Consider the following 14,473-nt stretch of genomic DNA (forward strand, 5'->3'; position numbering starts at 1 on the left):
CCCAAAAAATTTATCAAACAATTAAAAAAAACCATATGATGGAACGAAAATAAAAGAGAATTAAAAAAAAAAAAAAGGTACACTATCAAGTAAAATTAAAAAGAGAAAAAGGATAGTTGATAATTAAACACGTTACTGGGTTTTTAATGTTTGAAATTTTTTAAAAAAAAAAAAAGGAGAAGTAATCAGGTTTTAAATAAGGGGAAACGGGAAAGGTAAAAAATTTAGGGGGGACGGAAAAGTCGGCAGGGGAGGGTTTGTTATTTGCAGGTGAAACTTGCAACCTAGTAAGGGTGAAAAATAAATAAGACAAAAAAGTTCACAACCTTTTAATTATTCTTTAAAATCAAAATAAAAAACTTTTCCATGCCATCACCTCTCTATCCTTTTAAAAGGGGAGAAGAAAAAAAAATCAATGAAAAAAAAACCAAAAAAAAAAAACAGAAATTTTATACAATCATACCCATAGGTACACGTTTGGTTTAGGTATTGATAGAAAAATAGGATGGCAAATTCATATAGACATTGGTCATGATTGATAGTGATGCCTAATTGATTCCCTATCATAATAATAATAACTTTTACGTACATTTAAGTTGTATCTTCCTCTCTTAATCATAAATTATCATCCGAAGGTGTTCTTAAAATTAAGATACATAGATACGTAAAAGTTAAGTTAAGATACTAATCAAGAAATTTGTGTGAACCTCTATATCGGCATGCATGCGAAAAAGGTCACCTTGTCACATTCATTAGGGTCTAATCAAGAAATGTATGGTCCTCTATTTAGACGCATGAACCATGTCACCTGCTCACATTCTTTTTCCCTGATAAAAAATATAAAAAAAAGATGAAGCAGGAATATTTTCATGTGTTCCAACATCCAATAATGTAAGTATAGTAATGGGATATACTTTTCTATATAAAAATGAAGAAGATTATGGACTTTTTCTATTGTTGATGTGTTTTCCCACATTGGTATTCATAGCGACGCTCCAAAATCCAAATCCTGCTCGGCATTGCAAACGAACTAACCTGTTTAAGCCGAATAAATGGAATAATTCGCACCTCTTCTGGATTCATAAATATGCTACCAATTATTGTTTTAAGATTCCATTCAATCCATTCAAAATCCTCTGTGAAATTTCTTGCCTTTCCTTTTCTGGAAAGTGCAACTGTGCAAGCTTTACACGCCATGAAATTTCTTGTCTTACCTTTTTCTGGAAGTGCAAGCTTTACTTGCCATCTTTGCTTTTATTCAAGCGCCTTTACTTTGCGCAATAGCACATGATAACATCACCTGGAGGGATCAAAGGAACCTTTCATCGAACATGGAGAATGCAATATGTTCTTTGGAAATCACCATCATCTCCAGTGGCTCTATGGCTCTGAATTGCTCATCTGAACAAAATGTTAGATAAATGTCCAAGAAGCACCAAGAATATGGAAAAAATAGAAAGAGAAAGAGAGAGAAAAAAATACCCAATCACAACTTTAGGCTTGTGATGAAGATGAAACCTTGTTTGCTTGGTTACCAAGGTTAACTTGTCAGACTCAAATTCCTAGCAAAACTCTGATGCCTGTAAATTTGTGTTGTCAATTTCGTGAGTAAGAAGATTATCTTGAAATATAAAACCCAAAATATATGACAAAAAGATTACTTTGTGTTGTCAATTTCGTGTTCCATTATCTAGGACGAAAATGTTTTTATATTCTGAGGAATCTGATAAAAAAAAATGAGGGACACTGGCAATCTTTTAAAGTTCAAACTTGAGTTAAAAAAGAAACATCCGAGCAATATGGTAATTTTGATGATGCCATAACCCTAGCAAGAGTACAGTTGCTGCAGTTTGAACAGATGAAGAACACTTTTTTTTTCCTACTATCTAAATCTATTCCCCAACACCACTTTCCAGTAGAAAAGAGATCAAGTTAAATCAAGATATTGAAAAAATAACTATCAATCAATTAATTAATTGAATATTACACACAGACAAATTCTCAATCAAATTTTTTTTTAACTTCCTAATGAATCAATGAATCAAGTTTGTGGGACTTTTTAAGACTCGTGAGGCCAGAATCATCCTTGTCAAAGAGACGCTCAATCAATTCATCCCAGCTTTCCCTCTTCTTGGCTTTTCTGGATGTTTCTGAAGGAGCTTCCACAATGGTGCTTGTGGGACTCACATCACACACCTGTTCGTCAAAAGTTCCATAAGAGGGAGCTGTGTAAGCATGTGGAACTGCCAATGTTACTGCTCGCTTTAGTGCTGCCTTATGCTCTTCACTGTGCTCTCTGGCTAGAGTCTTCTGCCTCTCCATCCTCTGTTTTGGAGGAATTTCCATTATCCGATCTTTCTCCATCATTACCTGAACTCAGGAGAATGCATTGCATGTCTTAGACCAGGGTTTTGTTTTGAAACCAATTTTCAGAATTACAAGGATACCAAATGTATTGTCTTCAATTCAAGAGGTGTACAAGAAATTCCCTCCAAATTAAATTACTAAGGCAGATAATTAATTTTCGGGTAAACATCACTGAGTCCGGATCAGCTACCCGTTGGGCTAGCACTTTGTACACCCCGATGGCTTTACCACCATAAATACAGGGGGACCTAGGGGTTGGGTGATGGGAGGGTTTTTTTTTATTTTTTATTATTTTTTACCGGTGGGTCCCACCGAATTTGTGGTGGTAAACCCATCGGGGAGAACTCTGTGCTCCCCGTCAGGGGTGATGATCCGGATTCAACATCACTTACCTCCTCCTCTTGTAGACCAAATGGCACTTGGACTTCCTCTTAATTGGATAATATCACTTATCTAGCAAAAATAACAAACACCTCCATTCTAATAATTTTTTCAATTAAATTCTATTTTCACCATTTATTTAATTAATTTCAAAGTAAAAATAAAAATAAAATAAAAAAACCCAAACCACTAGTTTAAACATCAAATTATCCTCAATTACTCTAATAGTTAAAACCCCAAAACACCCTCAATTCCTTTAATAGTTAAAAGCTAAATTATCCTCAATTATTTTTATTGTTAGAATTTTGAAGATAATTTAGGATTTTAACTACTAAGGTGATTAAAGTTATTTTGCATTTTAACAATAATATTGATTGAGGGTAATTTAAAGGTTTAACTACTAGAGCATTTGAGGGTAATTTAGGGTTTAAACTAAAACATATTTTTAACTAAGGTAGGTTTAAAAAAAAAACCAACCAACGGTAAAAATAGAATTTAACTGAAAAAGTTAAGAAGGGAGATGTTCAATGGCAAGTAAGAGGAGGTAAGTAATATTATCCAACTAAGAAGGCATCTAAGGCCATTTGGTCAACTAAGGGAGGAGGTAAATGATATTTACCCTTAGGCTGCCATGTTTGTTTGCAAAGCTGGGGTGGGAAAAAAACATATAGGCCTTGCATGTAATGGGGTGAGGAGAAGGAAAGGGAAATAATGGATTTTGTGGAAAAGTGTTAAATGTGGGTTCTACTTTTTTGTTTCCTATACTTTTTCACTCCCACACATATTTTGTAGGGTTTTAAAAAGGCAGTACGGTTTATTTCAGGTGGGCTAACCGAGCCGATTCCTAGCAGGAAGGCTCGATTTGGCGTCGGATGGCCTTCCACCATGGCCGAAGCGAACGGGATGTCTCGGCATTTTTTGCTTTCTAATTACAAAAAAAAAAAAAGGCATGGGGCATGCCACCTCACCAGACAAACTACCTTAATTTAAGGAAACTTGTTTCCAGCTTTCATACCCCCCCCACCAATCAAACAAACCACACTTTTGGGATTTAATGAAAAATTTTGCTTTTTAAATTTTTTTCCCACCCCTCCTTTATTCCAGCAAACAAACGCAGCCTTAAGGTACAAGAATCTTATAAACAAATGACAATGCTAAACTCTATTAAAGGAAGATAGAGTGATAAGGAAAGCAAGTGCAATAATCCTAGGTAACTAATAATTAGCTTGTATCTTGGATGTTCGCTAAAGATTTAAGAGACAACAAGGAAAACTTTAGAACCTCAAAGGGTTGGTTTAGTTGACAAACACCAACGCCTCATAGTATGAAATCAAGAGTTCGAATATTTAAGAGACAACAAGAAAAACTTAGGACCCCAAGGGGTTGGTTTAATTGGCAAACATCAACGTCTAATAGCACGAAGTCAAAAGTTCAAATCTCCTCGAGACCAAGGGTTAAGACTCATATAGGAAAACGTAGTATGAAGTCAAGAGTTTGAATCTCCTCGAGACCAAAGGTTAAGACTCATATATGGTACAATGGCACTTTTTATATATTAGGGGATTAGGGGATGGGGACAATACATATGCTATTAGCAAGAGTCGAATACACAACCTCTTTACTACGAGATGTTGGTCTTACCAATCAAGCAACCTTACATTGGCAGTTAATGACTCATATACATAAAATAATCTCCCCTTAAATAAATCTACCTGCTAAGAAAAATTCTATATCTAAGAAGGAGATTTGGATTTGATAGACCATCTTTGAAGATTGCACTCCCTACAAATATGGGATATGCAGTTACAGAGAATATGAGAAGAGAGAAGAAGAATATAGGTGGAGAAGATCTTTAGAGGACACACTTGAGATGGAACAGAGGATTAAGAGAAGAAGTAGAGGAAGGAGATGGTCATTTAAAGCCAAACTCCCATGAACGCATGCCAAACACTACCCCTAAAGAGGGGGGAAAATATATACAGATGAGAAAAAACAAAAAAAAAAAACAAAAACCAAAACAAAATCCATCACAGTACCGGTAGTTGAGTTAGATTGGGACAGTGAAACAGAGATAGTGTTTTTATAAGAAAAAATCTCTAGTTCCATACTTCCACCAACCGTGAGCCGGATCTCATGAGATTTATCAGGTTTGATCCCTCAGGATTTCTAAGTTGCAGTAGCATATTTTGAGGTACTAAAGAATTAAGAAAAGCAACCACACCTTCAACTTGGGATGTTAACCATCAGATTACAATTCTTTTTTACCAGAATGCTCTTTTGCTTAAAATTTTTATATTAATTTAAAAGAAAACCAGTGAATATTCTGTATCTTCTTCCCCAGTTTGTATATCAGAAACCTGCCACGGTTTCAAAACTAAAATAACCCTCCTCCTTTATGTCATCTTCTTCTTCTACCAAAACCTAATCTATCAAAACCTGCAAGAGTTCACAAAATAAAGAAAATCCAAAAAACTGCATCTCCTCAATTTTCAGCACCGACCAAATCTGACTATTCATGGCTTCCTTAAAATAGAAACCCCAAAACTAGTAAATACCTCAAAGACTTGACTTTTTTTAATGGGTGAAAAGCACCTAAAAGACTTCGCAGAAGCATTTGCGGTACATAATTCTGTTTGATAACTAATTCCTCCCTTGGATATTTTCCTCGAATTTGTACGCAGATGTGTTCATTGGAGTTTTTCCCCTCAAAATTTTTAACTCCTCCCAATGTCTGTTTTTTTTGGGTGGAATTTGTATTTGTGAAAACATTTTTGACGTGGAATGATTGTACAAGTACTCAACCTGTCATTGTTGATAGCATCCCAACTTAACGGAGTGATTGCTCTGGTTAACTTTTTGGATCTCAGGAGGCGCAGTAACAATTTCAAAAACTTGGGGGGATCAAATATGAGTTTGCATTTTTGGATCTCAAGGGTTGCAGCTGAATTTTGAAAACTGCAGGGAGCAAATGTGATTTTTGATAAACCTGTGAAGTCCAGCTGGAAATTGTCCTAATACTAAACAAAAATAATTGATTAAACCCCTGTTTTGGGGGGGGGGGGGGGGAATCACCAATTCTCTATATTGCATGCTACTGACTAATTGCATCAGCTAACGAAAGGATGAAGAAAGCACCATAGAATTTCAGAAAGATCAAGATGTAGAGAAGAAATGGTTCCAAATCTGTGTTCACCAAATAGAAGGTTGCACCTTGGAAAAGAAAAAGGTCAGAGACTTACATCCAGAGCCCTTTGAGCTTCTCTATGTATCCAAATGATGGCATGGTCAGCAGTGAGATTGCAAGAGAGAACAATGTGCTCAAATCTCCCATCTACAGGAACTGCTGTCCTTACAACTGGGGGATATCTCCCCATCCTGCAACCAAATCCATGCATAAGTCACCCTTCCAGTGTCTGTGGATATAATCATCCAAATGAATGATAAAATGATCTGTTCAGACAATATTTTATCTGAAGGGTGACACACTCACCATTTGATAGTATCCCAAGAGAGACACCCATCATGTGATTGATAATCACTTCCTCCAAGGGAAATTCCATTTATTAGCAACAAAAGGAAGTGTAGTTCTCCCACTAAAAGAAAATTCATTAAGTTGTGGAGTAGCAGTTTGACACTAGTCAACAGGGAAGTAAGGCCTACCATTGACAAGATTGCCTTTGTAAAGCTATATTTCTTTCATACGTGCTAAAGGCAACTAGAAATGAGAAAAGATGAGGCTCAGATACTAGCATTGACCTCTTCCCTACAATGCGTAGTCCCCAAATTTCACTAAGCTTTATCCCAGCCACATGCAGTGCGCTATTTCAGACATCAATACAAATTGCCCAGCAACAAAATGTATAGCATCTTTGGCCTTTCCTTATAATAAAACTAATGCTTGATTATAAGGGAGAAAGAAAGGAGTTGATGCATGCCAACGGGAACTAGGAAGAGATGGGAAGCCTCATGTTCTCTGCTGGACCTAGTTCCCTTGCGGGGCCCCCCAGTGGATCCAGTTATTGCCAACAATGCTACTATTACTATATGCCAATGTGGGTAGGTGGTATGAACCATTCTCTCAACTCCTGGACTTACATCACTGCCACTAGGTAGTGGAGACCTGCAACTGAGCTAGAAGTTTATCCCCTTCTCTACTAGATCTTAATAGTTATCTTTTACAAATTCTTTCAAACAGGCCCATGCAGCAACAGGATCACAGTTTTTGCAAGTATCAGGTTTTGGACCATGAATCATCCAAAAGAAATCCCACTCATTTACAACTCAGGTTACATATGTTGGTTGACCACATATCAGGAGGTGGAGTAAATAGGCACCAACGTGTTTTCTCCAGGATCATAAACACTACATTGTTTATGATGGAAGACCATTTTTAGTTGAAGAATTATATTAAGATTACGTGGAACTTATTTGTGTCTTATTCAATCCATGTAGCAATCCCCTTAAGTTGGGACAAGGCTTGGATGTTGTGTGGATAGCAAATAAGAGTAACCCGCTTAGCATGTCTCTACCCATGTCAATGCATTCATAACTCCTAGCCACAAAAATTTGCTTTATCGATAATAAGTAACCCCGCAATACCTTAAGGGATAACTGATAAAAACCCACGAATCGGAATGCAAAACTGAAATAATTTAATTGATAGAATAACGAAGAACAATGATAAACTTGTTACAATGGTGCTAGTCACCCCCACAGCACATTGCTGCCCCTCAGCCTACGACTGCCCAAACATTCACATAAAAAATCCTTAACTACCACTCACATCTTACCTCTATTTATAACCCCTAATCAACCCAAATCTCCCCCAAATCTCTCTCATTCAGTAGTAAATATTCTGCAATATTCTGCCTGTCCCCAAGTCTCTCTCATTCGAGTAGTAAATATTCTGCAATATTCTGTCTGTCCCCAAATCCCTCTTATTTAGTAGTAAATATTCTGCAATATTTTGCAAATCATTCTTTATTCAACAACCTCCTTCTCAGGACCAGATCTGATTTCTTTCCCTAACTGTTGTTCGCCATATATTTAGCAAATCATTCCTCTCCCAATATTGCATAATATTGTGATCCCAAGGCTCTATCAATAACCAAAACTAAAAGTATGCACCCGTTTCCATTTAAAGTTCACAATTCTATTCAGAAAAATTGTACTTGTAAAGCAGATATAGATACCTGAAGGGCTTCCTCTCAACAATGTGATAAAGGCGACCAGGTGCATAAAGCCGTCTTGGGTCCTTCAGCATCTTCTCCTCTGGTATGCATGTATCTCTCATACACCTTAGACACAGCAAGCATGGTAAACTGTCCAAAACAAAGAAGGCCTGTCTTATCATAATAATACACAAACCATCATGAGGTGTAAAACCCAAATTAACACAACCAATTTGCTGTTCTCAGAAATAAACGCAGCCATTCCTAATATTATTGTTAGCACTTTGCTTGGAAAACCACTATAACCAAAGTAATTTTTTTAAGTAACAAAAAAGTGACAAGTAGATGACTGCAGGGGGGGGGGGGGGTATACACCAGTAGGATAGCAATGTAGGAATTCTTTCTTAGAAGTCTGATTAGTCTTTTAATTTTTTCTAAAGAATTAAAGATTAAGCTGTTGAACAAGAAAGAAATGAAAGGATGACTCAAAGGAACTTATCATTTTACCAAAAAATTGACTTGAAAATGTCTTGCAAGGGTGTGGCAGTTCTCGGTAAGAAATCATCCTGGTTCAGTAAAGTCAATAACTGTTAGAATTTAAGCATGTTTAAGCATTACTATGTAGAAACGATGCATAGAGCAGCAATACAAACAGTGTAAGGAAAAGACAAGTTAAGAACATTTGGAGGGGATAACAAGATAAAGAAATAAGAGCAGTATGAAACTGCTTCACCAATCTTGCATAGCCAGCAAGCAACATGTTTCTGACTTCCTTAGATGATCTGTATTATACAATCATCTATGCTGTCTGAATAAGGTACAGTGCATTGATTGGGATCATTTGAATAACCTGCCGCTGTTCTTATGCTGGTGGAGGTAGGAGAGTGGAATTGCTCCAAGACCAGGAAAACATTATCACATCTAGCTATCTACTATCTGATAACTGTCATTCGTTCATTGCTTTTTAGCAGGAAGGTCCACAAATTAATAACTGAGTTTGTAAGTGGAACATAATTTTTAGGGTGTTAAAGCAGTGTTTGGTATCATTCTTAGATTGACAAGTGCTTTTTGTTTATGAAAAGGGGGTTATCATGATACCTCTTTCACCAATGATATTGATCCATAAAATTATGCAAGAACCACACCACCATTCAAACTATGTGCTGATTTGCTTCTTTAATTTCAACTTGCAGGAACCCCCTACCCCCACCTTTTTTCCTGGACCTCATGCAACAACCATGAAATTACACCAACAGCAACAAATCTGTTGCTAACCCAACAGCAAAGTCGATCGGCTCATCTACAAGGTTAAAGCATCACCCAAAACCTGAAGAGAAATGACTTCAAGTGGATCAAATCACTTCAGACTCTCAACTCCTCGTTACTCCTTTTTTCATTGAAGCATAACCGAACATAGGGAAATCAGTAACAGCAAAGGAAGAAAGATGAGGAAGAAAAGGAAGCTGAAAGTCAGAGAAGAAGACACTAACGGTTTGATCAAAAATCCCAAATTGTGAATACTGTGCTGCATTATATAAAATAGCAAGAGAAGGGAAAAGAGTCTAAACCAAACTACAAAACATTATACAAAGTACTAGTAAACCAGAATTATGTATCCAAAATATCCCCAGCAGTAGCACTAATACACAACAGTGTGTAGTGGTGGCTGAATCAAATTTGACAAGATTTGTTGAAGACATCATTCTTGTCCCACCCAGTATGGATGACATAACGGTTAACAGAGAGTTAAATGAAGAATACAAGAGAACTCATATCTTTTAGTGAGAAGCTGAAGTTTGTGCTAGTGAATCCGATGGTCAAGTCTTCAAAGATCTAAAGGACTTTCAGCCTGAGTTTGAAAAACTTCAGCAAAGATCAGTACCAAAGTTCACGTGAGACATGGATGCTGCTGCATTAAACAATGTGGATGACTCCGATGGTGAGACAGAAGGTATCCAAATGGATAGACTGGAATTGGGAGTATTTGTTGGGGATTGGGCTTTTGAGGAGGATGCCAGCAGTGGTGATGTTTCGTTGGATTGACTAAGGGAAGAGCAGGAAGAACACAAGAAAGATGGAAGCGGTTACATGTATTCTGTCAAACAGCACAAAACAAAGGGATCAGAATGATCTACAACAAGTTGAACGGAATTCAATTCAAAGTATACAAAGGAAAGTGACAATTTAGTTTCCTTTCATGCTCAAATTCATGAGCATGACAATATTTTCCCTGAATTGAAACCCTTTCAGTGAATTTCAGGCTGAGATTGGTTCTATAAGTTCAAAAATAAAAATCTTTCAGGAGAAGTCCAAGGATATGGGTCTGAAGCTGAAGAATCATAAGTAATATATAACTCAACATTATCCCATTATCCCTTGGTACACTGTACCATATGACACATTTTAACAGGAGCAATCTTCACGCTCATTATTCCAGCTTCTGTGATTGTAAAGATGGGAATCAATTATTTAACAGGAAGGAACTTAAGTTGGATGCGTTCTTCAACCAGATTTCTCACATTTGAAAGCCTATCTTTGTACCTTGACTTGGACATTCCATAGTGAAGCCTATCAGTTAACTTCACCTAAGTGGATTATACCACAGTTATTTGTTTTGGGACTAAAAGATAAAGATTAGACTTTATGGAACTCTGCTAAATCATGGTAATAAACAGGTCTATCTACTCGTTTATGCCAAATTATCTTGGGGAAAAAATATTGGAGCCTAGCAGTACATTTTAAAAGAGTCTACTTAAAAATACTACCCTAATTCAACTCTTCAAGCACATATTATGGTATGCTGAACATTAAAAGAATATCTATCCCAATAGCAGTGACTTCAATGGACATTTCTGCTTTCACTGGATCACAAATTTGACGTATGATGCCCCTACCATGAATAAAGATGAGTCCAAGGCTCCCACAACTGTGGGATCTGAGAAGGGTCAGTATGCAGGCTTACCCCTGTTTTCACATGAAGCCTGTCTCCAGACTCAAACCCATGACCAACTGCCAACAAAATTGGAAACTTTATTATTGTATCATGGTCTGTGCACTATACCCCCCCCCCCCCATGAGTACTTCATGCAGAAGGCTTTAGATTCACTGCATTTTCAAGGTACATGGAAGCACAGTTGACCAACACGATATCTAAAAAAAAGGGTTTTGATACAGTGTTAAAACTGGCCCAACACCACTCATGACCAATACAAACATGCCTTGACATTGTGAACCCATTAATTTAGGGAGAGAATTAGAAAGTCGTTTGAGGTGGCACGGCCAAGTTCAATGGAGACCTATATATGCCCTTGCAAAGAAGCGATATAATCCAGATTGAAGGGATTAGAAGAGCAAGGGGTAGACCTAAGATAACCTTCAGAGAAGTGGTGAGAAAGAATATGCATAGCTTAGGCCTTGTATCTAGCATAACCTCAAACAGAACTGATTGGAAGGCAAGAATCCATGTAGCCGACCCCATTTAGTTGGGACAAGTTTATTGTTGTTGTTTCCAGCAGCTGATTGGAGAGCAAAATGCTTTGAGTGTCAAGTTTTCACATGGTTAGCATGCTTTGTGTTGTGCATAATTTCCTAGGATGTATGTTATTATTTTCTGGGAATTAAGGAGTACCATAATTTACCTCCAAAAGGATGAATTTTGTCAACGTTGCTGAATATCACTCTGGAACAAAGGCAAACAAACTATGAAAAATACCTTGGATTTTGGGAAGAAAATAAATCCATGATGGAAAATATAGTGACTGAGCATACATATGCAAGTATATTTCTGCCCCAATATAGAATAAACTATCTATGCATATAACTTGGAGAAGTGGATAGAAGAGTTTTAGGAGTAGGCACTCAAACTGCTATGTTAATTTACAGACTCTATATTTACATGAATAGAATCTCATTACTGCGGCTTATCCCCCAAAAGAAATTGGGGAAAACGAACAGAAGACAAAACATGCCATCATCACTGCTTACTCATAAGAAATTTTGATTTCTCTTTTTAATTTTTAGGGGTTGGAGAAGATAAGTATCTAGTTACCTCTTAGACTTCATGTTGTTAGTGGCATGCTATACAATGTCAGAAGATCAATAAACCTTTGGAAAGAAATCTGCCAGTGGCAACTTGGCTAATTTCTTAACTAGAACTTCAGGCAGATTTGTTAGTCAAAGTTCAATCCAACTGTTGCAGAAGCAGCAGAAATTAGAAAGTAACTTGCCTGGAGCACAACTGAATTTATGACATCTGCATATCTGACAGCCAAATTCAGCGACATGCACCTTGCAGGAGCAAATGCATAGCACCTGATCCTTTTCCGGTCTATGTTACCCAGTTTTTCTCTATTGTGCACCACCACCATCGTTAACAACGCAGCCACTCCTGACCCCAGAGAGTGTCCAGTGAAGGTTAAGGTATAATTCGGGTACTTCTCCACTAACTCTCTAAGAACCTCGCATTCTGCTTCCAGAACGCGTGCAGCTGCCTTCAAGAGTCCATTGTGGACATACCCACCATCAAATTTTCTCTGCCCAAGTCTGTTGTCCAATAGAACAGCATAATCACTTTCTTTTACCAAATTAAGGCCTCTAATGGCGAGAACAATATCAGCTTTCTCATGACTAACATAGACTAAGTAAGGGGGAACGTGGCCATGCGTGTCTGCATATGTCTTACGCAGAATTACCCAATCAGGATCGACTCCATATCCGCCTGGAGGAGCCCAAAGTGGATTTCGAAGGTCGTCTTCGTAGACAGCAAGAATCGATCGGCAAAGGCGAGGAACAGGCTCGAATTCCTCTGCTGTCGCAAGGACCCAGGTTTCACTGTCACGGCAGCCAGTGTGTAGGCATCGTTTCCACGCCCAGCGCGCACAAGCGAGGCAGTATACACATTCAAGGAATGGAAGACCGCAGAAAATCGACATTAATCACTATGAATCTAGCATGTTAACAGAGATTAAGAACCACGATCCAGTTAGAGTTCTCGTCTTCAGTGAACGATCTTGTGGAGCAAGAAAAAGAAATTTGAAATTCAGATACAAGAAATTCAACTCGACTAACAGAACTCAGATCCCAAACAGTTAAGGAAACAAAGCAACAGCAGATAAGATAGAAATTACTCACCAGAGGTGAATACATGCATTTCGTAGCTGAGAAAAGAGAAAAACGATCGGAATTACAGAAATAAATTGCTGGACAAATCAACGAACACTTGGGCTGATGAACCACAAAATGAACGATAGCTTTTTTTTTTTGGTAGACAAAATGAACGATAGCTGTGAGTGATGAAAGGAAACTTGATTTGGATATTCGAACAAGAAATATTTCTGATTAAGGTTTAGGGTATTAAGGTATGAAAAAGGGAGACATGTTCATCTACACATGCTCGTGAACAAATTTCTGCCCTTGATTGTTTGATTATGTAAGAAAAGGGGGAAAAAAGTCACAAACCATGCTGGCAACGAACATGGAATACCATTAAAAAAGCAAGTGAAGCACCATCGCCCAATGGATGAGAACTTATTATTATTTTTTTTAATATTATCAAACATTGGATGAACAGAGATGAAGGTGACCTGCAAGTCAAAATGCCCAAACTGTCAGGAATGTTATTTTTGGCACCGTGAACGTGTACGGCACAGCGAAAGAGAAAAAGACAGAAAAGAAATTAGAGATACCTCGTCAAACAACATGTAATTTCAATTCAGACATCAGTTTTTATTATTTGTATTTATCTTTTTTAATATCTAAATTAACCGATTAAACCCTCAAAATTTTTTTTTGGTAATATTTAAACCCTCAATTGTTGGACTATTGTGAGAGTTTTTGTTATTGCTGATTTTTTTTTTTTCACTGATAATCCAATTTTTTACGAAAATACCTTTGCCTTCTTTCATCCAACAGCATCATTTTTACCTTTTCTTCAAAAGAAAAAGAACGGAAGGGCAAACATGTTCTGAGATGTGATCTACTTGTAAAAACCAAAAATAAAAAAATATATATATAATTGACCTTGACCCATAATTGAGAAATTATTCAATTTGTGGTTTTTTATATTATTTTAATAGAATGATCACTATTCCCTGTGAGTCCGATCTTCCATCCACATGGAGTAGATTTAATTTCAAACCCACATGACTGGATGGCTCTCAAATGTTATTTTGAAAGGTATAATTATTTTTTAAAACTAGACATCATAAATAAATTTAATGGCGTTAAGCCACGGCACCGTTAAATATCTTTTCTACAAAAATAAGTAATTAAATTTATACATTACTTTTTTTCTTTTTTGAATCTGAAGAGTTTATATATAACCATATAAGGTGGGGGAATATTACTTAATATAGGTGCCGCTTGATGGATGCAAATCAAGGAACTTCCTGTGGGAGGTTGGCTTTTACCGCTCTAATCCACCATTGACTACAATCTTTTGTCCCACTTAAAGAACAAGTTGACATTCTCTCTCATCTTTCTACCACTAAGCAAATGTGATAACTTTAAAATTGGTCATTTACTCTGCTTTTATTCAAATATATTTTTCCTTTTGT

The 14,473-nt window shown here is 37.0% G+C and overlaps 1 protein-coding gene across 2 annotated transcripts; it reads right to left on the bottom strand.

Annotated features, from left to right (window-relative positions):
• Positions 1-1,364: 1,364 nt before the first annotated feature.
• LOC149013842 (uncharacterized) lies at positions 1,365-13,495 on the bottom strand. 2 transcript variants are annotated; one of them, XR_016173946.1, is made up of 7 exons: positions 13,050-13,495; positions 12,146-12,927; positions 8,427-8,485; positions 7,941-8,069; positions 5,988-6,123; positions 1,483-2,370; positions 1,365-1,401 (listed from the first exon to the last, which is right to left on the bottom strand). XR_016173946.1 is itself a non-coding variant. In XM_089158664.1 (6 exons), exons 2-6 carry the CDS (start codon positions 12,848-12,850, stop codon positions 2,026-2,028), a joined length of 1,374 nt encoding a protein of 457 aa, XP_089014790.1. In that variant the 5' UTR covers positions 12,851-12,927; positions 13,050-13,495; the 3' UTR covers positions 1,399-2,025. The 2 variants fall into 2 exon arrangements, 1 of the variants encoding a protein (XP_089014790.1); XM_089158664.1 differs by having other exon boundaries at positions 1,399-2,370.
• Positions 13,496-14,473: the final 978 nt, after the last annotated feature.

Source organism: Hakea prostrata, chromosome 6 (assembly GCF_041222555.1).
Source record: "Hakea prostrata isolate BN-2017 chromosome 6, UWA_Hpros_2, whole genome shotgun sequence".
Taxonomy (NCBI): Eukaryota; Viridiplantae; Streptophyta; class Magnoliopsida; order Proteales; family Proteaceae; genus Hakea; species Hakea prostrata.

What these genes read in the sequence shown, in the direction of transcription:
- LOC149013842 (XM_089158664.1), bottom strand. Translation starts at nt 12,850, where the DNA reads ATGTCGATTTTCTGCGGTCTTCCATTCCTTGAATGTGTATACTGCCTC. An exon ending in GTTGAGAGGAAGCCCTTCAG is followed by an intron (nt 6,124 to 7,940) that starts GTATCTATATCT and finishes ATTTGGTTGCAG; the next exon opens with GATGGGGAGATATCCCCCAG. An exon ending in AAGCTCAAAGGGCTCTGGAT is followed by an intron (nt 2,371 to 5,987) that starts GTAAGTCTCTGA and finishes TCCTGAGTTCAG; the next exon opens with GTAATGATGGAGAAAGATCG.